The 27390-nt window shown below is 43.9% G+C and overlaps 1 protein-coding gene across 2 annotated transcripts in view; it reads right to left on the bottom strand.

The window, feature by feature from the left end:
* tmeff1a (transmembrane protein with EGF-like and two follistatin-like domains 1a) overlaps window positions 1–27390 on the bottom strand; it is a 109834-nt gene that overhangs the window by 7730 nt on the left and 74714 nt on the right. The window contains exons 4-7 of one of the 2 annotated variants that reach the window (XM_072363432.1): window positions 20025–20060; window positions 12318–12414; window positions 10465–10613; window positions 3164–3223 (exon numbers count right to left, since the gene is read on the bottom strand). In XM_072363432.1, coding sequence (XP_072219533.1) covers window positions 3164–3223; window positions 10465–10613; window positions 12318–12414; window positions 20025–20060 — 342 coding nt within the window. The remainder of the gene's footprint in view (window positions 1–3163; window positions 3224–10464; window positions 10614–12317; window positions 12415–20024; window positions 20061–27390) is intronic. The other variant, XM_072363434.1, reaches the window with a different exon arrangement.

Here is a 27390-nt window from a genome sequence, read left to right as displayed (position 1 = left end):
CCCCCCTCTTTTCCCTCTTTTCTGTCTTCTCAAACCCCAGCTGGTCGAGGCGGATGGACACCCTTCCTGGTTCTGGTTCTGCCAGAGGTTTCTTCCTGGTTCTGGTTCTGCCAGAGGTTTCTTCCTGGTTCTGGTTCTGCCAGAGGTTTCTTCCTGAGTCTGGTTCTGCCAGAGGTTTCTTCCTGGTTCTGCCAGAGGTTTCTTCCTGGTTCTGCCAGAGGTTTCTTCCTGGTTCTGGTTCTGCCAGAGGTTTCTTCCTGGTTCTGGTTCTGCCAGAGGTTTCTTCCTGAGTCTGGTTCTGCCAGAGGTTTCTTCCTGGTTCTGGTTCTGCCAGAGGTTTCTTCCTGGTTCTGGTTCTGCCAGAGGTTTCTTCCTGGTTCTGGTTCTGCCAGAGGTTTCTTACTGGTTCTGGTTCTGCCAGAGGTTTCTTCCTGGTTCTGGTTCTGCCAGAGGTTTCTTCCTGAGTCTGGTTCTGCCAGATGTTTCTTCCTGGTTCTGCCAGAGGTTTCTTCCTGGTTCTGGTTCTGCCAGAGGTTTCTTCCTGGTTCTGGTTCTGCCAGAGGTTTCTTCCTGAGTCTGGTTCTGCCAGAGGTTTCTTCCTGGTTCTGGTTCTGCCAGAGGTTTCTTCCTGGTTCTGGTTCTGCCAGAGGTTTCTTCCTGAGTCTGGTTCTGCCAGAGGTTTCTTCCTGGTTCTGGTTCTGCCAGATGTTTCTTCCTGGTTCTGCCAGAGGTTTCTTCCTGGTTCTGGTTCTGCCAGAGGTTTCTTCCTGGTTCTGGTTCTGCCAGAGGTTTCTTCCTGGTTCTGGTTCTGCCAGAGGTTTCTTCCTGAGTCTGGTTCTGCCAGAGGTTTCTTCCTGAGTCTGGTTCTGCCAGAGGTTTCTTCCTGGTTCTGGTTCTGCCAGAGGTTTCTTCCTGGTTCTGGTTCTGCCAGAGGTTTCTTCCTGAGTCTGGTTCTGCCAGAGGTTTCTTCCTGGTTCTGGTTCTGCCAGATGTTTCTTCCTGGTTCTGCCAGAGGTTTCTTCCTGGTTCTGGTTCTGCCAGAGGTTTCTTCCTGGTTCTGGTTCTGCCAGATGTTTCTTCCTGGTTCTGCCAGATGTTTCTTCCTGGTTCTGCCAGAGGTTTCTTCCTGTTAAAGGGAGTCGTTCCTTTCCACAGTCCCTCAGGCTCAGGACGGGAGATTGGACTGAAGACAAGTTTCGGTCCAATCTGTTGGTTTCCTTAGCTCGGATATTATTTATGAATTGGCTCCATATGAATTAATTGGATTATGATTACAATGAATTTAATTCCAATTGGCTTGAATTGGACTTTATTACTTAAGTGCCTTGAGACAACAATTGTTGTAATCTGGCGCTTTATAAATAAATTTAATTTAATTGAATTGATTAAAAAGCAAGATTATTCCTGGCCGAAGTGGAGCTGTGAACGGATCTGTGGTCCAAAGGCTAAAACTAGCTGGCTGTTCATGGGTCAGAGTTATGACCAGATGGGAATGAGTCTCTATTAACTACTAAAGCTGTTTTAGTTCAGTCTCCATAGCCTTTAACTGTGACCGTGTCTCATTTGAACCGTGAAAGATGACATTTTAGGAGTTATTTATCACTGGATTTCATCCATTTATGCCCTCGAAGGTCACTGAATGAACCGGAGAGTAAGACTTACGCAGCCATTCCTCTGCGCCACTTTATCAGAAGCAGAAATGTGTTGCTGTGTCCTTTGCCAGTTATGATACTGACAAAACAGCCAATTAATCCGATCCCTCTACTGTCCAAGTTTAAAAAGTTTGAAAGGACAAACCGAGCAGTGGAGGAATTTCTCCCCGAGATGCTTTTGTCGTGATATCAATTCACGAGGAGTCCCTCTGGATTCTGTTTAAGTTCTCCTCTGATCTCCAAACTCAACATTTTATCATGCAACAGGGTGGGTAAAGCTGCCAAATACCCTTGTTTTCCTCCACTTATCTGCATGTTTTCTTAGGAGACATCACAGCGTCACACAGGGCTCAGGCTTTAAAACAATGTTCTCCCTTTTATTCCAGTAGAGATTTACAGCTGTGGGGTTTAGACTTTGCTGCTTTACTGCCCTCCTGTGAGGAACTTACTGTGAACTAAGAAGATTTACATGAAGTTTTATCCTACATTTATTGCTTCTCAGCAGGTTCAGACGCAGGTTAACGGTCTGCTGAAAAGACAAAGAAAGTTTTACTGTCAGCTTTATTAAAGGCAGGGCCGTGGATTTACTGCGTGGTTTCATAATCTGAGCAAAAACAACGTCCCGAAGGTTGTTCATGCGTTGCTGCTCAGCTACGTTAGCAGCTTAGCTCAGCAGATGTTTGGTTTAGACATTATTGGTCTGCCTATAGCCATCATCAAGTCAGCTATCAGTATTGGTAAATCGGCACAAATCGGAGCATTGATCTGGTGGCTTCCCTCCATTTTAGTAAAGAATCCACAGACTCACAAGGTGATGTCAAAGTTGAATTTTTTATGGAAAATGTTCTTCTGCTGATGTTCGATTGTTTCTAATAGGTAGTTTCCTTCAAACATGAATCATTTTAGGGTTTTATGGGTCACAGAGTTTGAGCTGAGGACCTGAGAGCAGACAACAGTCCGATTGAAACTTACTGTAGAGTTTATTTAAAACTGAAATCTGAAGCACAGCCAGGCTGGATGACCAAAGCAACCACAAGATAACGAGGACAAGAAACCGGGAACAAACAGTGATGATTGAGAAAAACCATGGAGCCTTTTTACTGAGTGACTGCAGGTGAGGCCGATTAACTGGAGACAGGTATGTAGGAGAGGTGAGGAAACCAAACTGGTGAGTATGGGAAACTAAGACAGAATAAACAAGAAACTGAGCTAAGATCAGGACTGAAAGATAAACACATGAACAGAAGTGCAGATAACAGATAAAACTAAGAAACACCTCACAGAGACAAAAGCAAAGGTGACGATAGAAAAGGTGCACAAGACAAAGAAATGAGAATAAACTAGAATATGAAGACCAATAACTCCAAATACTAAGAAGAAAACATGAATAAAATCACACCAAACCTAAGTAAAACAGAAAATCCACAAACCCTGAATAAACCAAAGTGATTGAGTTCATTTTCCAGACAAACTGGAAATACTGATGAAAGCAAACACTGACACAATCTTACCCAAGATGTTTACTTTGAACGGACTGCTGTCATCTTTCTTGCCCAGTTTTTCTTTATCAGCTGCAGAGGAGACAGAGCGATACAGTCAGTTTTTACACCAGATAAGTATTAACATCGGTGGGAAATAAACAGATTTAAGCCTCAATATCCAGATGTCTGGTTGAGATCCTTCACGAGTTCTGCTGTCTTGGTCCGACTGTTTGACTTCCTGTCTGCTGTCCCATATCCTGTTTTTTTCCAATGTTTTATCGACCGTGTGTGTTCTGTTTACCCTTTAGGACAGACTAAAGGAGGAGGAGGATGTCAGGGGATGTTTACTAGCAGTCTGAGTCTCACTCTGTTCAGCAGAGGGTCAGTCTGAGCCTGTGGGTGTCAGACGGTGATGGCTGCTGTCAAAAAACAAACAAAGAAGAAGCAGGCTTTGGTTTGGTGTGTTGTGGTTATTCTCCCGTTGACAGGCTTCATGTTTAAATGCTGTCTGCAACAGGAGCTGCTGGGAATGGTAAAAAGCACACAAACATGTCTGGTTTATATTCCTTGTGGGGACTCCATTGAAAACCCTAAATCTAACCATCACTAAATCTAACGCTGACCCAAAAACCGAAAGTCTCAACCCTCAAAAATCAATTTGGACCAAATTGTTGTCTCCACATTCACAGGAAGTCCCCATAAGCTGGTGTGCAGACAGACGATTGTCCCTATAACGCTAGAAAACAAGTACAAACACACACACACACACACACTTGAAATCTTTTTTTCTAAAAAAAAAAACCAAACAAACTGCGTTTTCTAGGTGTGGCTTTGAGTCGATATCGTCTCATCTAAGCCCAGAATAACTCCAAATGAGTGCTCCAAAACAAGCACAAAGTGAGGACTGTCCTCCCTTTGCAAATGAAGTGGTCCCCACAAAGACACAAATACAAGAATACCCCCCAACACACGCATACAGCCACAAAAAACAAACACACTCATGCATTTTTAATGCTCCATCATTCCCAAAGAAATATTGACAGAGCTTTCGCTCTCATTCTCCCCTCCATCACTCCATCCTCACCTTCCTCCTCTATTTTTCATGCCCACCATTCCCTCGTTCTCACTTGCAATCCAAGGATGCAGCAAAGAAACCGCAGCTCACACGGATTCTGTAAAAATAAGTGTGTGTTTGTGCCTTTGTCCTCCAGCTTTACTGGAACAGGCAACAGCAGCTGCGTTTTCACAGAAAATACCCATCAGGCTTGTGCCCATTACCTGGTTTGGAGAGAAAAAACGAGGCAGCGCGATCAGCTTCCACAAATCTGTACGAAACATAGCAACGATTGTTTGAAAAAGACAAACAAAGCTGGTTTTCTTGTCTCATATATGAGAAAATCTGAAGAATATCTGCTGAAATCATCAGTCATGGGTATACGGTTGGGAATAAAAAGCTCACAAACTTGATTCTTATCAATTCTGCATCAAAAAGTCCTGGAAGAGATTCATGTAAACTATAGATTTCCTCATTTAAGAGGCTGCCATCTTGAAATTGAAACACTTTCCTCTTAGGATTTGTGTACTTGGTTCTGTTCGTCTCGGATGTCCGACTCATATAAAAACTAGAATTTTGAGAACGTTAAGAATAAATGTACTTTTTAAAATTTTTTATTAACATTAAACCTTGTTTTTTAACCATTTTGGAATAAAAACAAGGAATCAATTTTAATCCAAATAGATCAGAAGAATCTAAAAAGAACCTGGAAATATCTTATCAAAAAGACCTGTTTATAGCTTCCTTTATGTCCATCGATTCCTATTGAAAAGGACAAATAACGCACGTCACTGAGCATTAAAACTTTCAGCATTTAGTCTTTCTTTAAAAAGCATTTGACTGACGCAACAAAATGCAGAAAATAAAACTTAACTGAGGAAAATGTATTCAGCTGTGGGGAAAATAAGCTCCTCAAGACGATCAAGGGATGCTGCAACAGATCGTTTGGCTGAAATAACCTGATAATTTATAGCTGTGACCTTTGAAATTAAGCTAAAAGTAAGAGCTTCACGGTGAAAGAAACGAGTAGTTTTCAGTTAAATGAGTTTGGATCAAATTGTTTATTGTATTCATGGAGGCCCAAAGCTTGTTGACATTTAATTGTTTTTAAATTTTTAACATTTTTAGCTTCATCTGCACATGGAGGCTTTTCTGCATCGGCCTCTCAGGCTTTAGGAAAAGCAGAATTAGTTTTATATCACAATACTTTGGCTTGAGGCTCAGGATACGGCTGCAGTAAAAGGCTGAGGCGACTTCGAACGCTGAATTAAAACACTACGCCCCGTCAGTACTGCAGAACCGTGGGCTGAACAGACAGCTTTTGGACCGTGAGAAACAGGTTCAGCTGGTGATCGAACAGAAAACTATGAAAAGCTTCCTGAGAGGGAAATCCTGACAGCGAGTAATCTGAGAAGCATTCTGGATTTTATGGTAACGAGCAAAGAAAAGATCACCTGCTGTCTGCAGGAACTGGATATTAAAGAGAAGCTACAGTTGACCCTGTTTTAGAGGCTCATAAATATCCTGTTACAGATGACTAATTAAACTTTAGATGCAATGCTGTGGGAGAACGGTTTCATCAGCCCTATAGCATTTATAATATTTATATGGCATTCATATCCCCCCAGTAGGGCCCCCCTTACCCTACCTGCCTACCTGTAAGTCGCTTTGGATAAAAGCTTCTGCCAAAAGCATAAAACATTCATATAGAAAAGCTATTTATTCGAATTTCAGTGGAGATCCTTTGAATTTGGCGTCTGGGGTCTGGTGTGCCAGTGTTGGCCCGCCGCCCTGAAGTGACAGCAGATCAGGAGAGGGGGCAGGTGCTCTTCACCTCAGGACGCCCAACACCCCCCCCCCTCGGTCAACTGCCACCTCCCCGAGCAAATCAAACGCTTGGTCACGGGCCACCTTAAAGCCATAACCAGTGACAAGAAATCCATAAAGCCTGTTGGGTTACGATCTTCTGCCAACACCCACAGAGGGGACGGCGCCAGCAGGGCGACATATTGTGATTCAAGGTGAGTCTATCAACATAAATCAGATCTAAGGGGGGGGGGCTCTGAGGTTTATGGAGGCCAGAGGAGCTCTGGGTGTTGGCTCAGACTTTGAACAACATCAGACTGCAAATCAGGTCTGTATCCACCTCTCATCTGCTCCGAGAGGAAGAGCCACGCAGCGAGGCATCAAAAGACCGATGATTCACCCGCTGTAACATTCGCATATTTGAGAATGCAGCATGGAAGAAGCGTTATATATCTCAGAAACTGTCAAAGTGAAAGCAGGAGGAATAGGAGTGTGCCGGAGAGGTTATTCTTGTTTATGGGGAGGTTAATGGAAAATGCTTAGCGTCAGTGAGCCTCTGCTTTGAAATGATAGGACACAGACTTACATTCATAAATCCAGTTAATTCCGATCTCTGAAAATCTAACGCTGGAGATGATTTAATCCCTTTCATCCGTCTGGGTTTAACCGAAAACATGAACATGGTGAGGAGCAGTTTGTGTGCTTCAGCTCATTGAGGTTTGCAGCTTTGGTTTCTGCACAGCTCTCTTAAGGTCCCACCACAGCATTTCAGTCAGGCTGAGGTCTGGACTCTGACTGGACCATTGCAACACCTCGATTCTTTTCTTTTTCACACATTCTGCTGTAGATCTGCTGCTGTGTTTGGGATCTTTGTCCTGTTGATGAGCCAGTTTCAGCCCAGCTTTAGCTGTGGGACAGATGGCCTCACATTTGACTCTAGAATACTTTGGTATCCAGAGGAGTTCATGGTGGACTCAATGACTGCAAGGTGCCCAGGTCCTGTGGCTGCAGAACCAGCCCAGATCATCAGCCCTCCACCACCGTGCTTGACAGCTGGTATGAGGTGTTTTTGCTGATCTGCTGTGTTTGGTTTCCTCCAAACGTGCTGCTGTGCATTAGGACCAAACATCTCCACTTTGCTCTGGTCTGTCCAAAGGACATTGTTCCAGAAGTCTTGAGCTTTGTTCAGATGCAGCTTTGCAAACCTAAGCTGTGCTGCCATGTTCTTTTTAGAGAGAAGAGGCTTTCTCCTGCAGCCCTTCCAAACAAGCCATCCTTGTTCAGTCTTTTTCTAACTGTGCTGTCATGACCTTTAACCTTTAACATGCTAACTGAGGCCTGGAGAGTCTGAGATGTATGACCTTTAACCTTTAACATGCTAACTGAGGCCTGTAGAGTCTGAGATGTAGCTCTGGGCTTTTTCACCTTGGGGTGACCTTTAACCTTTAACATGCTAACTGAGGCCTGTAAAGTCTGAGATGTAGCTCTGGGCTTTTTCACCTTGGGGTGACCTTTAACCTTTAACATGCTAACTGAGGCCTGGAGAGTCTGAGATGTATGACCTCTAACCTTTAACATGCTAACTGAGGCCTGGAGAGTCTGAGATGTAGCTCTGGGCTTCTTCACCTTGGGGTGACCTTTAACCTTTAACATGCTAACTGAGGCCTGTAGAGTCTGAGATGTAGCTCTGGGCTTCTTCACCTTGGGGTGACCTTTAACCTTTAACATGCTAACTGAGGCCTGTAGAGTCTGAGATGTAGCTCTGGGCTTCTTCACCTTGGGGTGACCTTTAACCTTTAACATGCTAACTGAGGCCTGTAGAGTCTGAGATGTAGCTCTGGGCTTCTTCACCTTGGGGTGAACTTGCTGGGACGTCCACTCCTGGGAAGATTGACAGCTGTCCTGAATGTTTTCCACTTGTGAATAATCTTTCTCTCTGTAGAATGATGGACTCCAGATAGTTTGGAAATGGCCTTATAACCCTTCCCAGACTGATGGGCAGCAGCAGCTGCTTCTCTAAGATCATTGCTGGTGTCTTTCCTCCTTGGCATCGTGTTAAACTGACAGAACTTCTGCTTTTATAGAGCTGCTCACACTGACTGAGGATCAGTTAATCAGAGCATTGATCAGCAGCTCCTGGCTGCTTCTTACCCTCTTAGTTTCCTCTTATCTCATTAATTTGTTAACGTCACAAACTCATTAATCTAAAATCGATGCTTTGGGTTACTAAGCATCAGCGACTAACTGGGAGCTGAGCTGGTTAAAAACTTTTAATGTAAGTCTAGTCCTGCCAGAGGAAATAGGCAGATGATGCAGATGTTTCCATTAGTCAGCACTCTCATAGCATCAGTTTGGACAAAAGCTGGTGAGCTTTGTTTAACATTTACCACCCGATGAGCCTGATTATAGGAATTGGCAGCAATGACAAAGATAAAAATGAGTAAATAATTGTATTTTGAGGTGAAAACAGAGCTCCAAGTGAATAATTACGTTGCTTTGCAGCTGCAAATATCACAAAAACAACTTTATGTGATGAGACTGTTTGTCATTGTTGTTCCTGAAAGTGAGAAATTATGAATAATAAATGCATAAATAAATGAGATAAGAGGGATTTAAAGAAGAGAGTTGAATATTTTTCCATTAAGAAGCAATGTTTATGTCAAGGCTGCCGCAAAATAAGCTAAAATCTGATTTCTGAGTCTGGCACTTCCTGCTTGTCTCATTATTATGAGCATAAACAAGGTTTGGATTAATTTCTTGCTGCTGCATGCCTGGTTTGTGCTTTAATTGAAAATGCTGGTGATTAGTGACATTAATTTGTCTGACATGCTTTCAGCAACAAGGTTGATTTATTAAACCGTCGCCGTGTTGCAGTCAGCAGGGAAACAGCATCAGTCCTGCGTTTACAGAGCGGCGTTATTTCAGAGGAAGATTTAAACCGCAGCAGAAAGGACTGAAGCAGAGAGGGGCAGAAATAATAAAACAGCCTCAGCTGACTGGCACCACTACTGATATATTATACGAGTGATTAATCTGTAACTGAGGGAAGCCGCTGTTTCAGTGGGTCAGATGATGAAACTCAAGTCTATCAACTGACCAGCGCAGAGATTGTAGGAATAAAGGAAAGCCTTGAACAGTTCGGACTCAACGAGACAGCTGCTTCCTAAGAATAAGAACAGAAAAACTCTAATAAAGTCTCCATGTTTCATGGCTCCTGCGTTAAATGGGGCACTGCAGCGCACGGTTTACATCAGGAAACTGGACAAAGCTTCTGCTCTGGATGCTAAAGCAGCACCAGAGAAGTCTGTGAACCTTAAAACTGTGTAAATTAGCTTTTGTTTTGCACATTTCCAGCCCTGAAACTGCCCTGGAGCGTCCCTGGGCTGAAGCACCACAGTAAACAATGTTTTTATCAGTGGTCACCTGGTATTTTAGCGGGTTTTTGATGCAAATGCATGTGTACGGCTGTGCATGTGCAGGGATTTGTTGCATTCACTGCTGCAGGAGGTGCCAAAGAGCGAATTAATTAGCCAAATTCTCGAGTGTTACTTTAATATTCTTTGTTTCTACCCTCATTTCGTAAAGAGAAAATTTACAATAAATGAACAATAGTTTGGAGGAAAAACATCAAGTCTGGGACCTTTTCTGAGGATACTCTTAATTGACCTTTTCATTGAAAATAAATCTTCTAAATCTCGTTAAAATCGTGGCAAATACAGACACAAGTGTGCCTTCTTCACGGCTTCAACAGACGTTATACAAACAAGAGACATTACTAGCTATCAGTTAGCTGCCGACAGCTAAATCCCAACCATCTAATCTTCTCTACATTTTTTGCTCTACAGCTAATGTCTCTATATTCTTTACAGGTTCTGCCATAAAGTGCTTTGTGCTCAATCCGTTTGTCAGATTTAAGTTTGGAAAATGGCGTTTTGTGTGTATGGTGGCTCTGAGCGGTCAAAATGCTCAAAAAGCAGAGTTAGTATTGACAGAATCCATCCATCCATCTGTTTTCTAAACCTGGTTAATCCACTTCAGGCTTTTTTTTACCAATAGGGATGGAAAATATGGACTTTATACATTCAGATAATTTGGTTGGGAGCTGAGTCAGTCCAGCATGAGTTTACCTGGACTCAAACTGGAGTTTCATGGCTTTGGCCAGGAAGTAACGGAAAAAGACGGCACACAGAAGAAGAAGAAGAAGAAGAAGGAGGAGGAGGAGGAGCCTGGATCAGAGAATAACCACAAAAGGCTGAGCCCAGAAAAGTAATTTCAGCCTCATTCTTTGGGTCAGAACCCAGATCTGTGAGCTCAGGTGAGGGTTGGAACAAAGATGGCGCGTAAACTGAGAGCTTCTCCTTTCGGCTGAAGCCCCGCCCTTCAGTCCGTCTCCTGCTGCAGTGAGAACCTTCTCCCCCGGAGGCAGAGGCTCATCCCTGACCCCACAGACCTGTGTTTAGCTAAGACCTACCGAGGCACCTGCCCAGGTGCTTGACGTCGATCTGCTCCTGCTTCATGCAGGACGCCTCTCGAACCAGGCAGGGGTTGTTGTAGGAGTTTCCATCAGTGGCGCACACCGGGTTTTCATTGTGGCCACTGCAGTCGATGTTACAAATGCACCTGAGGGGGGAAAGGAAATGTTGTGTCTGCAGCACATTTCTGCCAAACAGCCTCCATCAGCGCTAAATCATTAGCTTAAGTACATTCAGGGAAATTAGGACACGGCTCATAAATCTCTACAGATGCAAAGAGCTCGTTCTGACATGTGAGCTTCAGGACATGTTTCATGCTCTCAGACCATTTAAAGAAGAAAAACTCAAAACTTTCCCAGGGAACTTCTTCATTAGGGTGCTGAGGACCTGTGTCCCTGCTGGTCTTTCTGAAATTAAAACCATCTTTGAATAAAAACTTGGACCGACGCAGCTTTAAATGTGTTTTTGGTGTTGGGATCTGAGCATCTTCAGCCTGTAAACTCATGTTTTCACTCATTTTATATCAAAGTTAAACCAGAATCCCAACAAAGACCTTGATAAAGATGATTTTAATCAGACAACGTTGAATTTTTAAAATTATTTTCTCATTATAATGATGTTTTAAACTGTTTTAACGATGCGTTTAAATGCATCTTTGACACACAGGTTCCAGTTATTGGTTCACCTTTCTTCTATCATGAATAGTTATTGCTCTTTATTATGGCAAAAGCACATCTTATCAGATTATTTGGTTGCTCTAGCTCATCAATAGAATACTCGATTACCTGGATAATGCTTTGCTGCAGTCTTTTAATAGTGTTCTTACCTTTTATAACCCTAATCCTAACCATTTTTATGTCATTTTTCCCTGATCTTCCTCAGAAAAGCCAGTTTCTAGCTAAGGAAGTCTTATCAGCAAACCTGGGGATGTTGGGATCTGAGCATCTTCAGCCTGTAAACTCATGTTTTCACTCATTTTATATCAAAGTTAAACCAGAATCCCAACAAAGACATTGATAAAGATGATTTTAATCAGACAACGTTGAATTTTTTTAATAATTTTCTAATTATAGTGATGTTTTAAACTGTTTTAACGATGCGTTTAAATGCATCTTTGACACGCAGTTTCCAGTTATTGGTTCACCTTTCTTCTATCATGAATAGTTATTGCTCTTTATTATGGCAAAAGCACATCTTATCAGATTATTTGGTTGCTCTATCTCATCAATAAAATACTCGATTACCAGGATAATGCTTTGCTGCAGTCTTTTAATAGTCTTTTAATAGTGTTCTTACCTTTTATAACCCTAATCCTAACCATTTTTATGTCATTTTTCCCTGATCTTCCTCAGAAAAGCCAGTTTCTAGCTAAGGAAGTCTTATCAGCAAACCTGGGGATGCATTTCTGTGCTCTTTTTGTCCTTTGTAGACTTCTTGCTTATATTCTTTCATGTTATTTTCATGTTTAGAGTCTTTCTGCTGCTCTGTAAAACACATTCATGTTTAAAGAGGGCAGTTTGTTAGCTCTGTGATGCTCGTCTCTCGCTTTGAAATTCGAGATGGCAGCTCTGAAACGCTGCAAACTGAGTGAGTCTGCAGCAGTTTGATCGATAACAGGAGGACGTTACTGGCCTGCATGTTGCTAAATCACAGGCTGGCTTCACCACAAAAGTAAACTATTGTCCATCAATACTCTTTCTGGCACTCTTCTGTCCCAGAGTGAAGCTGTTGAGGGAAATCGTTGTTCGATCTGGTCTGAAGGAAAGCAGCGTGAACGTCTGCCTGTGATAATTAAAATAATGGACTCTCTGGGTTCCTTTGGTCTGAAGCTTGAAATTATGCAGAAACTCACCAAACGTCCTCCGAGTCTTCATCGCACTCTGCTCCGTATTTACAGGTGCTGCACTTGGTGAACTTCTTCCCAGCATCGGAGGCAGAACCCTCATCGTCTGTAAGATAAACCAACAGGAGGAAAAAGGCTCAATAATTAGTTCAACGCTGTAAAAAACATTTCCTCGTGAAATGGGCTTTCATTGCAAAGGTTTGATCTTCTGCAGGAGGTTGCAGGACAGCCCACCTTCTGTCCGACTTCCCGTGCACAGCAGCAGCTGCACACAGCTTCTGGCCGTGCACGGAGCTCTAGATCACTTTGTGAAAGCTGCTGCGTGCTTCGTGGATTCACCCTGTTGAACTTTCAGAACTTTATTCAGGTTCCAGAAAGTGAAAAGATGAGAAAGTGTCACCTGTGACGGCCTCTGCAAACATTCAAAAAGCTCTTCCTAATTTAATCTGTGATTGTTTCTGCTCCAGCGACCGTGGAACTCTTTATTTTCCATCCTCCAACGACATAATCGACTCTTATCATCACACTTTGTGCAGCAACTTGATTTCATTTCCAAAACAACCTCCGGCTCACACGGGTTTGTGTTCCGCTGCGCGGCGGCGCGCCGTTAACACTGATGGCGCCCTTTCTGCCATCAGCACACGACACGCCTCACGCACTTTTCTATCAGACACAGCTGAGAGTGCCAAGAGGCTCCTGAAGCTTATCGGCCAAATGGAAGCGGAGACGACGCATTATCATCTTATGATATTAGTATTGTCATTACTGAGGATGCGTTTAACACCATCTCGCTTTCTCCAGCAGAGCTCAGAGCAGATGAGCCTCGAACCGCCACAACATCAAATATCCAGGAGCCGCGGGGATTATTCAAGGCCGCCTTTCATCAGGGAGCCATTTTCATGATTCATCAAGTGCAATTTTGTTGTGAAACAGAGGAAAAGCTCAGGAGTTTAATCCACAGGAAATGTAACGACCACCCTGAAAGCTGCGCCTGAAGCCATTAAGACTTCTATTCAACCCTAAAATCCAAGTTTTCTTCTTTTTAGGAGGGAAATCAGAGGGAAAGTGAGACGCACAGCGGCTGCTGCCGTGATAAATCAGGTTCTGTCCACAGTGCAACTCAGAGAGTGGACGCCATCCTGAGCTTTAAGGGAGAAGCCGACGCCATCATGGACAGAAAGCTGCTTCCAAACAGAAAACTGAAACTTTCATCCGTCTGCAGCTCGCTCCGTCTTCGTCTTTCTCCCCTAAGGAGGGAGATTCTTTGGTTTCCAGGTCACTTCCTGTTTGATTTTTGACAGATCCTGAGCTTGTTGTTCTTTTTCTTGCTGTTCATTGGTCGGCCCATTGTTTCCCTTTGGTTCTCGTTGCTTTTGCTTGTAGTTAACTTTAAATCTAGGCTAAAAACATATTTATTTCAGATGGCTTTTAATACCCAGTAGTATGGTGACACTTTTATATTATCTTATTCAATTTTGCTGTATTTTATGGCGTTTACTGTTATTTTATTGTTTTGTACTTATTCTTTTCTTTATTTATTATCTGCTCTAAAGCACTTTGGTACCGAAATGGATTGTTGTAAAGGGCTGTAGAAATAAATTACATTTACATTTAATTATTCCGGCCTCGGTAGCGTCTTTGGTTTCTTTTTAATAAAGCGAGCTGCTTCCAAACAGTCTGAAATCTACCTCTACAGCGACACCTGCTGGCCAAAGCTGCTGCTAGCTAAAGTAAATTAAGTAAAAGTATGAGCTAATGTTTGACTGGAGCATAAAAACCAAACCAGCCTTCTGCTGGTACCAAGCTGGAACTGTGAATTTGTATTTCTGCACACATTTAAGATGTTTTTTCTCTTCTACAGCCTCCATTACAATCAGGTGGCCAATTATGCAAATGAGGCGATGACGTCATTTAGCTACAGTCCTTACCGAGGAGTTGGCAGCGCTGCTTACTGGACACTTTTATGGGCTTTTGATGTCGTCTTGTTTATGGGCCGCACTTTTTCAATCGATTTATGACAAGGTGCTACATGCCACACCAGCAGGGGGCGCCGGAGAGCAAAGATTAGCCCCATTTTCTGGTACTTTCAGTGCGTTATAAACAGCGTGAGCTGGAAAGCGGTGGGTTGAGGACGTAAGAAGATTCCTAACAGCATCAGAAGCTTTTAACATGAAACGTCTGGCTGGGCACTAATAAAGGAACTTTATTCCTCCGAGTTCATCTTTTAATATGAAAGCATCCGGCACAGCAGCGATGGACGTGATGGATGACGCACGGAAACTCAGCTGGCTGTTCATATGAAGGAGATGAATTAGCACAGGACCAGAGAGGAACCCTTTCATCAGGCTTGGTGTCGGACAGAAACGATTATTTCCTACTTCATCACAGGAAGCTGTGCATAATAAAGAAAAATAAAACCAAACCACATAAATAAACACCACAGAGCCAAATCGATCCGTCTCTGCAGAGGGGTTCATGTTGTTCTCCGGTATCCACACAAAGCTGCACTATAAGTGAGGATGGAGAGGTCTCACTCTGATTGTTTTGCACTTATTGGAGGAAAAAGCTGACTTTAAAAGGAGCAACATGGCTGAAATGGCTGTGTGTGTGTGTGGTGTGTGTGGTGTGTGTGTGTGTGTGTGTGTGGGGGGGGGGGTGCCTGCTGGCTGACAGATTGGCCTGCTGTGTGTGGATGTATCGAACATAGAGAGCTCAGCTGGGGCTCAGAGGCTGCCGATCGATGAACGCGGATCTGCAGCAGAGAGGCGTCTTTGTTTCTGGTGGAGTCTGCTGACAGCAGGATGCTGCTGCTTCTCCCCGACTCCACCCACAGACATCACAACAAAAGCATGCCCCCACTCATATTCCAGTGATTTATGGACTCATAAGGATGCTTTTCAGTGTTGGTCCTTCGTTTACTCGTGTATTTTTCTTCCATTTGTGTCTAAATCAGTTCAGAGCAGACAGATGTCCCGACTCATGCTATATTTACATCAAACATTAAAACACTCTTCAGTAAATAATTGACTTGTTCACCGTGTCTCTGTGGGATATATTTGCATTCATTAAGGATTTAAGGAGTATTTCAGAGGAAATCCTTCCAGACATATTAAGCTGTTAGCAGGCGCTAACTCTGCTTTTAGAAAACATCACTTTCTGCTGAGAGAAGCTGGAGTGATGCCGACCCGACGTGGACAGAACACACAAACTGCACATTACGGAGGCAGGAAGAGGCTAATTAGACCTCTGAAAAGGTCAAAGGACGGCACTGACAGCTCAGGATGGAGGCCTGCAGACAGATGTAATCCTGACAGACTCAGTCTTTTACGATGAATGCAAAGATAATATTACCAATCAATAGTGAAGCTGCAGAGGTTTGCTTTGGAAGGACAACTCGCCATCATGTAATCAGAATCTTTGCCATCAGCAGCCGGGAGTCGCTGGATGAATTATTCACAGCTTCTATCTGTGGCCGACAGATATTTTCCTTTCTGGGTCGTCTCTTCTGCTTTTATTCAAACAAAAGAATGTAATTAAGCGCTTTTATTCGGTTTATCTAAGCAACTGCAGTTGATAAGTTGAAGTTTTAAAAGAACTGAAAGATCTCCTGTTTACAACAGAAAGCAGAACATTTGAATGAATCGATCCAATGACCAACAGCTTGAACTCACTTCATGCTTTAAACTGCCTCCACTCAGCTGCTGTGGATCAGATTTCTGACTAATGTCCACAGAAATAAGTTATTATTTGGATTCAGACGGGCGCAGAAGAAGAAACCGACGTTAAAAAAGTGGATTCAAAGTTTTCAATCTTTCTGTTTATATTCTTCTGAGACTCTGAAGGACATTAATGTCATTCTGAGTGTATCTAAGGCACCTAAAATGGGATTTAAAGTGTGATTTACAAACAAAGAGCAGCTTAATTAGAACAATTATGGCTGCGGTTTGCAGCACATTAGCTGAAGAAAGCTCTAAATTAGCAGGCAGCAACCTGCCAAATGTGGGTTAAATGTCATGTTGGCGGGAATAAATGAAAACTCCCGGCCCAGTTTGGCTGGTGGTGAATGAAACAAATGGTTTGGGTTATTTTTCATACATCCATCCAAGCTGAATGTGTTCTTAAGCTGAATTATTTGAATTATAGCAGAAATAAAACCTTCTGATTTGGAAGGGAATCGATTCAGGGAATTAGCAGCGAGCGAAACCCAGTTTTACAGATGACTTTAAGGTAGAAAACAGGGTGGATTGCATGTAAACTGACGCTGTAACAGTTATTTTACTGGATCCTGGAGTCCTGACTGTCCAACCAGATCAGAGGTCAGCAGGTGGAGCAGGTGGAGCAGGTGGAGCAGGTGGAGGGCTTCAGATACCTGCACACTGAGCATTTTCTGACCACAGCAGCTTCACTCTTAAAAAGAGGAATTTCAATGTAATCCAAGACATTTTAACCCGGTATCTTTCCTTTCTGTTAAAGACTAAACCAAACTTTCTAAACCATCAGGCACCGCAGCCACCTCCTCTCATCTCCTCCCATCTGGTCGCCATGGCAACGCCAAGGACAAACAGTAAAGAAATCATTCATCCCGACTGCAATCAGCGTCATCAATAATTCTTCAGGGTTTGTGCTCTTGGTTTTCTTGTTGTTCTTTGTGCACTTTTCAGTCTTTTCTGGGTTACTTTGGACCCTGTTTAAGACACATTTCCCCTGCTTTGCAATGGAGAATAAAGTTTTTCTGATTTATTCTAAAGAAACTGAGCCAGGAAACCACAAACGAGACTTAAAAAAACAACTCAATAACAGGAGAAGCAGAATCAGATGTCAGGCTACGAGTTTTAATTAGCTGAAACACGAAAGACGTATTTACGCGAAGCAGTGAAGTGGCGAGGAGCAAAGAGAAACCAGGAGGGTGAATTCTGAGTTAAAGAGTAACAGGAGGCTGGTGGTGATGAAACAAGAACACGAGACATGAAGCAAAGCTCCAACAGAAGATAAATCAGCCAACAGGAAGTCACTCATCCAAAGTAAGACGAGCAAAAATGGAAGATTAACTGACAGAAGATCAATGAAGAAAGCAACAGCAAGGATGAGATGAAGAAAAGAACATGTTTATACTGAGGGAACTATTGGGAAAGAGTGACTGAGTGAGGAGCTGGGGACCAAACATCTGGGGTAAGGACAAGGATCTGAGCACTGAGACTGAACAGAATATAGAGAGTAGCAACGCAGCCAAACCAAGGCAGGAGGACAGAACCGAACCAGAGCCACCGACCGGGATAATAAAGATAGAGACAAAGTCACCAACAATCTCACACAAAGAAGAAAATAGATCAATTCTGCATTTTAGCGTAACACATCGTTTCTTTTAGCGTTACATCCCCAAACGTAAGCTTTTAGAGACGCTTTAGGAAGTAGATTCAGTGGAAATGAGCTCAACAAGCAGGATGTTAAACGCTTAAAAACAACCAACCCCTGAAAAAGCCTCGCTGTCACTGACCTTATGACACAACTGTGGAATAAACTCAGTTACTTGGTCTTTGGTGTACAGGTGCGCTCTTTTCAGGTCCTGGAACCGCGCGCGGAGCGGCGCTGGAGCGCATCACAGCAGGAGCCACGCGCTGCTCGAGCCGCAGGTGACGTGCACGGCGGGGTTTAAGCGTGCCAGAGGGAGCAGGCCAGCCGAGTGGGAGGAATTATCTGCATTATTCCAGCAGCTACATCACATTCCCACAATGCAGCCGAACAGACCAACACTGAAGCCGGTTTGAAGCCGGTTTGAAGCCGGGTTTCCTGACGTCATCGGAGCTGTCGCCTGCACGCACAGTGCTATAAAAGCCCGTCACGTGATGAATTTGTATGTCAACAGGAAACACTTTCATTCCATCTATGCACAGATCCAATTAACCGACATCGTGTGAGGCGGCCTGGTTCAGCGCGCGCTTCATGCATTCTGAGTAACACACAACGAGCCACGCGCTCCGGCGCCTGTAGTTTTCAGTATCTGGTGTAGAGGGGCTACATTCCCGCGCTGGCGCACAGGAAATGACGCAATCTACTCGGTTTTACCTGACAACGGGACGGGAGGGGGGAGGAGAGCGCTGTAAAGTTGTAATAACGCAGAAATCCTCTAGGGGGCGACAGAAGTTACGCACCACAGCTGGAAGATAACAAGCCCTTGATTGTCTCTGCGTGCAAATGTTAATAACCCCGTGCACAAAGTGCACATTTCTGTGGGCCTCCACTTCAGAAAATAGCACCTCCGCCTCGCTTTCTGTGAAATTCTTATTTTTTATTTAATTTTCTGATGGTGCAGAGGGGAATCCGGGCTCATTTAAATCTAATTTGCATATTTAAGTAGGGGCGTGGACAGGGAGGAGCCTGGTATTCCAGGTTGATTGGGTTGTCCAAAGGAAATGTGCTTGGATTCATGCGTCCGGATCTTTCTGTGCGTGGGAGGGCATTCAGGTTTGAGCCATGTTTCAGTGGGAGATCCAAGTCTTTGTACATGAGGCCCCTGGTGATTATAAGAGGCCTGGCTTTTAATTAAAACCAGACCTTTATTTAAGGACATACTGCCTGGTTTTCTTTGTTCTTTGCCAGATCAGTGCTCTGCTCCGTTAGTTGCTTTTGTGGATTTTCTTCCTCTTTGTATTTCAGCTCATTTGCCCTGTTCCTAAGTTATTAAAGTTTATTTTCTGTACATTTCTGTACAGTTATTGCATCGAGAGTCCAGTGAACATGACTTTGATTCTTTTGTTTAGATAAAAATCAGGCAGAATGTGAAAATCACAAATTAAAGTCCCCACAAAACAAATTTAATGTTTCAGTTTAGTATATATATCACCTAAACTGTGATTAAAACCTAATTTTTAATGTTATTTCAGAGTAAAAACATGGCCCGGACTCATTTTCTATCTACTGTGATGCTGCAGAATGATGGGCAGAGCCTGTTCAGGCTGCTGGAGCTGACCAATCAGAGCTGACCGGGCCTTCTGAGAGGGAAACCTCTTCAACTGCTGTTTTTACAAGAATTATGAGAAAGCAAATGACTCCAGCTGAGCTTAAAGTAGGTCAGAGTCCTTTATCAGTTCAAACTGTGCTTACACCCTTTAATTTAAGTGAAAACGATTTACATGAATGATTCGTGAGGAAAGAAAATCCCAATATTATCAAAGGATCTCAGATGCTTTCTAATAATCTCATGATTGTGGAACTGGTTTAACAGGTGGAGCTGAGCTGGAGTCAGTTTTAATAATTAATCTCAGAGGCCTGCACACACCGTGGCCTGCAGGGGAGGCAGTGGCCCGTCGACCCCACCCACATGCAGATGGTGGAGGTACCGTCTCTCCGGCAGCCGCCTCCAATTAAAAGCCCTCCAGCAGCCAAATTAAACAACAAACACTGCGGTCGTGCTCACAGATGGCTGCAAAATGTCTCTGTTGCCAAATTTGGCTCGACTTTCAGCTCCGCTCCCACAGGACTGAAGAAATCTGCGTGTACCTCAGGGAGGAGCCCACGAAAACCTCCTCAGAGGCTTTATTAGAGGAGTTAATATGCAGCGAGGGGGGTGTGGGCTGCAGGTTTCACACACATTTTCACCTCACAAAGCGAGCAGTTTCTGTTTGAGCAGCGAAGATGTAATTGATTTCTGTTTGACTTTCACCGGCGGTAGAGGCGAAGCAGGAAATGAAATCTTTAAATAGCCAAAAGAAACAGCACACTCACCGTCTCCGTCTCCTGAACCAGAACCGGGATCTGTGAAGACACAAGAGGCACAGCAGCGGTCAGGTATCCAACATGAACAAAGCAGGCACAGCTTTCTATGCACTCATCACTTGGGAATGATAATCAATAACCCTAAAAGTGGATTGGACGGCACCGGAGTGAGTGCACCAACAGGTCCGGCTCGTTGGCTCAGAGCTGCGGCTCCATCAGGAAATGGACCGACTGCATAAAAGTTGGCGCTGAAGCGTTGAATTAAGAAATGGAGGCTGTGTTTGGAGCTTCTGGCACGCTGCTGCTGCGTTAAGAAACAGACACCAGCTGCCACACTTCACCCTTAGCTGCCACACTTCACCTTTAGCTGCCACACTTCACCATTACCTGCCACACTTCACCTTTAGCTGCCACATTTCACCTTTAGCTGCCAAACTTCACCTTTAGCTGCCACCCTTCACCTTTAGCTGCCACCCTTCACCTTTAGCTGCCACACTTCACCTTTAGCTGCCAAACTTCACCTTTAGCTGCCACACTTCACCTTTAGCTGCCACACTTCACCTTTAGCTGCCACACTTCACCTTTAGCTGCCACACTTCACCTTTAGCTGCCAAACTTCACCTTTAGCTGCCACACTTCACCATTAGCTGCCAAACTTCACCTTTAGCTGGCACCCTTCACCTTTAGCTGCCACATTTCACCTTTAGCTGCCACACTTCACCTTTAGCTGCCACAATTCACCTTTAGCTGCCAAACTTCACCTTTAGCTGCCACACTACACCTTTAGCTGCCAAACTTCACCTTTAGCTGCCACACTACACCTTTAGCTGCCAAACTTCACCTTTAGCTGCCACACTTCACCTTTAGCTGCCACACTTCACCTTTAGCTGCCACATTTCACCTTTAGCTGCCACACTTCACCTTTAGCTGCCACATTTCACCTTTAGCTGCCAAACTTCACCTTTAGCTGCAAAACTTCACCTTTAGCTGCCAAACTTCACCTTTAGCTGCCACACTTCACCTTTAGCTGCCAAACTTCACCTTTAGCTGCCACAATTCACCTTTAGCTGCCAAACTTCACCTTTAGCTGCCACACTACACCTTTAGCTGCCAAACTTCACCTTTAGCTGCCACACTACACCTTTAGCTGCCAAACTTCACCTTTAGCTGCCACACTTCACCTTTAGCTGCCAAACTTCACCTTTAGCTGCCACACTTCACCTTTAGCTGCCACATTTCACCTTTAGCTGCCACACTTCACCTTTAGCTGCCACATTTCACCTTTAGCTGCCAAACTTCACCTTTAGCTGCAAAACTTCACCTTTAGCTGCCAAACTTCACCTTTAGCTGCCACACTTCTCCACAAAGTCACCAAGAGATTGTTTTTTCCTGAAAAAGGAGGCGGAGTGAGTGAATTTGAACCATTTATCAACACTTCTGTCCGCACGTTAATGGCTGAATGCTAAGAGAGAGGAAGTAGTTTAACCTCTGAAAAAGAACAAAAGCAGATATTCAAGGTTTGGGAACAGTTTAGTGACATTAAAGCATGGATTTAAAGTCCCAAACAGCAGCTCGATGGAAACGGATCAACCCTGACTGCCAAACCAAGAGGTGATGACGCTGATGTCTGGTTAATGGCTGCTGCTGGACAGTCAAGCAGCTGCTGTCTGGTGAATTTCAGGAGTTCTGACTCAGAATATCGAACTTAAACTGAAAAAAAGGCCTCCAAATGAGAAGTTTGCTGCTGTTGTTTTGATCCAAGTGAAAATATCAGAGCAGGAATCGGACTGAGACCCACAGATGAAAGAAGCTGGGACCCAGCACACCTCAGGCCCAAACTCTCTGGGATTAAAACACCTGCTGCACGGTCTTTGTTTGATGCAGATGGTGGAAAAATGACTGTGATGAGAGCAAAGTGTTCATTAACCACGTGGACACATTAATTCCTGCGTTTGTTGCAGCCCAGAGTCGATAAAACCTGCTGAGGAAATTAAAAGCGCTTAATGAAGCGTGCAGAGGTTTTACTGCAGCTTCCTGCGCTGCGGCCCACGTCTGTAAATCACCCAGCTCTGAATGTCCCGGAAAAACGAGGACGGAGCGCTTCTCTGCAGCCTCGTGATGACCAACCGAAGGCGAGGGGAACAATTTAATGTTCCCACAAAGATCCGTAAAAGTCTAAATTGTCTATTTGGTTTGGAGCGAGACGCAGAAAAGCTCCGGAAAAGACCAACGCGAGCTCAGCTTCCTTTTCTGTTCCGTCTCATTGACTTTAATTTGTTAATAGACGTCCGAGGTTTTAAATCGTCTTGTTGATGAATGCACGGTTGCCCTGGAAACGATGTGTTCCTGAAGGCAGCACGTGTTGCTGTAGAATCCTTTCGTCGTACTGAAATCTGTTGAGTTTCCTACTCAGTCCTTTCCAAATGCACAGTAATGCACGTGTGATGGAACCGGAACAGAAATCCAGTTGAATATGTTTGGGACGCAGCTCCACTGGGATGTTCATGACCGCGCGAGCGCGTTGGCCGCCTCGGTTCCAGCTTACAGACCAAAAAAAGAAGTTCATTCAATTAAATGATAAATTCTTCCTGAGAAAAGAAACCTGTGAATGTTTTTCTTTACATTTGTCCTCCGGAAACTGTCTTAGTAGTTTCTATTTCGTGTCATATTTTGGACTCGAGCTAAATTTCTGTTATTTAGTCTTTTATTTTGGCGAGCTTTGTCACCACCTCCCTCGGCGCAGGTCCTCCAGGTTTCTTTTTGTTCAGTGAATGCACTTCTGGAAGCTGTTTTTCTGCTCTCTTTACTGTAGTTTGGAGGTTTTTTCCTGCCTTACCAGCAGTGATGGCCAGTAAAGGCCTCTTGGCAACACCTTACATGCATTTTGTGTTGTTTACTCATTCTTTCATTGAATTTATTTGAATGAATGTGTGGGTAATGGTGATAGAGGTCTATGAACGTGGAAAGAAATGAGTTCAGTGTTTAAATAAATCCAATGGGACATGAGGTGCTTTCTTTTTATTGGGCGTCATGGTGACAAAAACAATATATTTTCCACTGTGTTTGGACTCTCTTTTTGGAAATAACCTCTCTGGCTTCTGAGAAAACCTTTTAATCTAAATAAAGCCGTAGTTTTCTACTTTTTTATGGTCGTCCATGCAGTGAAAGTGAACTTTAAATCATTTTTACAGAAAGAGAGTGTCTTTAAGTTGGTTGTTTTGGACACTCCACCATGCTGGAAAGCCTGGAAATCCTGTTTAAACGCCTCACCTCACTGGCAGCTGACAGCGGTGAGGTTTCTGCTGGATCTCTGTGGGAGAAGGACGCCGACAGTCTGACACGCGATTAACTGGACAAAGAGCTTCTCCATCACACATCTTTCTGCAGCGAAGCCGTAACAGATGAAGCTCTCCACGTCCGTCCACCTCACAAAGGACACGAGAGCTCCTTCATGTCGGCTTCAGGCACAAACTGTCAGGCGTGGAATTGCATGGAATTCCTGGGGATGCGGCCATGTCCACGGAGCGTATTCCAGCTCCAGCAGAGCCTCTTTTCTACCTGATGTTTGCATAAACATGAATGAAAACCTTGATGTCTGTTTGCAGCACTTACAAACAGCACATACTAATGTGATGATGTGAATCTGAAGGATTCAAGTCTGCAGAAAACAGTCTAAAGTCTGTCGAGTCCCATCAGCTTCTGAGAACTCTGCTCCCAGCTGCCAGTGTTTCTCTGCAAAGCCCAAAAGCCAACCTGAGATTTGAGGAGTGATACCTCTGGCTGGAGGTCCAGTGAGCTGACCTGAGGAGTCTCAGACGTCCCACCTCACATCACCTCTGCACCTGCTCTGGAAAAGGAGCCCAAAGCGATGCTGTTCGTCCTCTCCAGCTCTGGGAAATAAACTGGGCTCACAGCCGCCGAACGCTCCGATTACAGGAAGCATGAAGCTCAGGGAAAGACATTTCAGAGGGAAGGAGATTGTAGAGGAAGCAGAGGCCATACAGTGGCACCAGCCCCCGGTGTGATGGCTAATAAGAGCAGAACGGCAGGCGCAGAGTCCTGGGAAATCTGCAGATGGAGTCGACCGCCGACACCAGCACAATAAGTTCCCCCGACTCGTCTCTCTGCAGTGGGAAACAACATGAGCCCCGACCAGTCTGCAGCCGTCTGGGAGAAGAAAAGTGAGGAAAATGCTAACCTGCTTCAGCACGAGTCAGACTGATGGCTGGTGGAGAAAGGAAAAGGAAACGGTCGTGTTTAAGAGCCCTAAAGCATGAACCTGATCCAGCCCTCATGTTTTTACATATTTCTAATACACTTTATCCTCCAACTCAGCCTGAACCCTCTGAGACAAGCTTTCTGTCATTTCTTTAAGGAGTCTTCAGGAATAGTTCTCCAGGCTTCTTGAAGGACATCCCAAAGCTCTTCTTTGGATGTGGGCTGCCTTTTGTTCCGTTCTCTGTCAGATGATCCCACACTGCTTCAATAATGTTGAGGTCCGGGCTCTGGGGAGGATTCATCCCTCCATAAGACCTGTTGCCACTGATTTTCAGTCCACTTCTTGTGTCATTTGGCACAGCTCAGCCTTTTCTCCCTGTTTCCCTTCCTTAAGAACGGCTTCTTGACAGCCACCCTTCCATGGAGCCCATTTCTGATGAGGCTTGGGCCAACAGTAGATGGATCAGCTGAAGGTCCAGATGCATCTCTCAGGTCCTGTCAGGTCACAGCTGGATTTTTTCCTCTTTCTTAAGGACATCACTTTCAGATCCTGTTCATCTGCTGGAGATAGTTTTTTAGGCCTGACACTTCTTCTTTTGTCCTCCACTTGTCCAGTTTCCTCAAATGTTTTAAGGACACACTGCACACCATGCTGAGATATGCCAAGTTTTCAGCTAATAGCTCTTTGGGAATCACCTTGTTGCTGCAGAAATCCTATTTTCTGTCTGTCAAACTGTGTTTTCTTTGCTGTTTTTCATAGATGCAGCTAAAGAAATGGGAACAAATGATGTGTCTTTGTGACAAAGTGCCTAAAGATCCAGTTTAAAATGGCTTCTTTGCTAAGTTGTCTGTTCTGTGTCGACACAACACTGGTTCATCCCTTGAGTTAGGAGCCTTTTTTTCTGCCTGAATGCTTCATAGCTCAGAGTTAAGTGGCTGAACGAAGAAATAATGGACTGAAAATGTCCAAAGAGAAACTGAAAGAGCTTCAGAAAGCTGGAGGACTGTTGATCAGAACACTTTAAAGGTTAGAGGAAAGTCTGGCTGCTCTGAAGGAAACAGAAAGAAATGAGGTCTGGATCAGGAACAGTCTGATGCTTTTCAGGGTTTACATCTTTTCAAATAAAGAACTTTTCTCAGCGTGAAGCTGAAGAACTTGTCTGAGTCTTGACTTCATCACATGTCCAACACCTTTGGGACCAACAACAGCACCAATGGGAGCAGAAGACATGTGGAGCGGAGGCTGCTGTAGCAAAGCATGAACTGGGATGGGATTTTAGCCTCAGGAAGAGAACAACGAGGTTCTGCCATATCTTTACTGTCCTTTAAACTGTTCTGCTGCAGTTAACTCCATCTGTTTGTGTCCTAAAAAGCTTAAAACCACTTCAGTTTGTCAGCTCTGAGCAGTAATCTGATTACTCGTCAGAGTATAGAGATGAAAAGTCGACTGTGGAGGTGTGTCGCTTCAGTTCGAGGAGAACAAGCAGAACCAGAAACACAGCAAAGTACCGTACTCTGAGGGGTGGATCACTCGTTTCTCCCAGTGCCAACACTTTCTTTTAAGGAAAGATGGTGGCCAGGGAGCTGAAAAAGTCTCCTGAGACTGACTGTTAAAGTGATAAAATATTGTTTTATCACTGAAGATGAGACAGAAAGGACCTTTAATGACACTTTTTAATGGTTTGGAAACCGAGGACACTTTAATTAATCTGTTTATTCTGTATCTGAGGAACCCGGCTGCTCTTCACGATGCACATTTTACTTCACTTCACCGACAGAACCGTTAAAGCAGGAGCTGATGTCTGTGAGTCGTATTCAACGCATTTAAGCCTTTGAAATGAAGATGTTTTGTGGATTTGATTCTTCTCGTATGAGCTTCATAAATGACCTTTTTTACGCTGTTCCCAGACGCCTTCAGGCCTGACTTCCTGCTAAAGAAGGGTCGCAGGTTGCTTTTTGTGTCTGATGGATGTTTGAGCCACTGAGAGAAGTCATAACAATCATCACTCCAGGAAAAGGCCTCTGAGGGAACTCTGAACTTCAGCTGTAGAGCCACTCAGCTTCAGGAGGATGTTAATGACTCTCATCCGCGGCTCCTAATTAAAATTGATCTGTGGCTGATTAACTGGCTCATGCTCAGAAATCAATGTGACTGATGACGCACCGCAGAGTTCCCAGGACCCCCCCCCCCTGTGTTTGATGTGCATCAATTAAAAATGGAACCACGCATTACTTAAATGCTGTTAAAACTACTAATAAAAGCCTGGAACTTACAGTCTGATCACAGGAAGCTGCACAAAATGAAATTAGAATAACGTTAAAGCCTCAGAAGGTGCTTTAGGTCAGATGCTGGAGCGCAGAAACATCCCAGCCCACCTGGTGGTTGTGCTGATCGTGTCTTTAGGTGTGAAACAGCATCCTGTGGCACTTTAATGGAGACAGTTAGTAACAGATCTGATCTGCCATCATCTACAGTGCACACAGTGCATGTTTTAATTGGCTTTGTATCCTTCGGACGACTTTGGAGCTTAACGATAATGATTTGATTGATAAATTGGATTGAATTTGACTGCATTTCTGAGGTGGTTTGGTCCAAACTCCATTAAATGGAGCTGAATTAGTCAAAGTGAACGAATGTCAGATCAGTTCAGAACAGCTGGATCATTCATGCATATTAATTATAAAACTACCACATTTTCAAGGTAGGCACGACACATCCCGGCTTTTAGCCATTATTTCAGCTTTTCCCCGACAGCTTGACAGATCCTGTGCACCAGCAGGCTGAAAAACCATCAGTGACCGTTTTATTCGGAGCTTCTACTCTGAAACGTGACCTCTGCATCGCTGCAGTGGAAACTCTAGATGTGACAGTTAGTGATGTTATCAAAGAGTCTTTTAATAACTGCTGGAGGTGATGCCGTCTAAAAAAGAAAAGATGATGTTATTTAATGTGAGAACTGAAACAAAGACAATAAAACGAGGCTGGGAAGAAGAAGGAGAAGAAGAAGAGCTGAAGAAGCCTTATTAATGGCACCTAAAACCACGTTTTATTTAAATATTAAGACTGATGAGCAATTAGAATATTTAAATTGTAATTAATGGCAATTCAGTCACATCTTTATTTAATTTTGTGATCTGCTAAATCCAGCTA

This window comes from Leuresthes tenuis, unplaced genomic scaffold (assembly GCF_036924035.1).
Source record: "Leuresthes tenuis unplaced genomic scaffold, fLeuTen1.0.hap1 SCAF_14, whole genome shotgun sequence".
Lineage (NCBI taxonomy): Eukaryota > Metazoa > Chordata > Actinopteri > Atheriniformes > Atherinopsidae > Leuresthes > Leuresthes tenuis.
The sequence above is the reverse complement of the archived record's forward strand: the minus strand, read 5'-3'. Positions and strand labels throughout refer to the sequence as shown.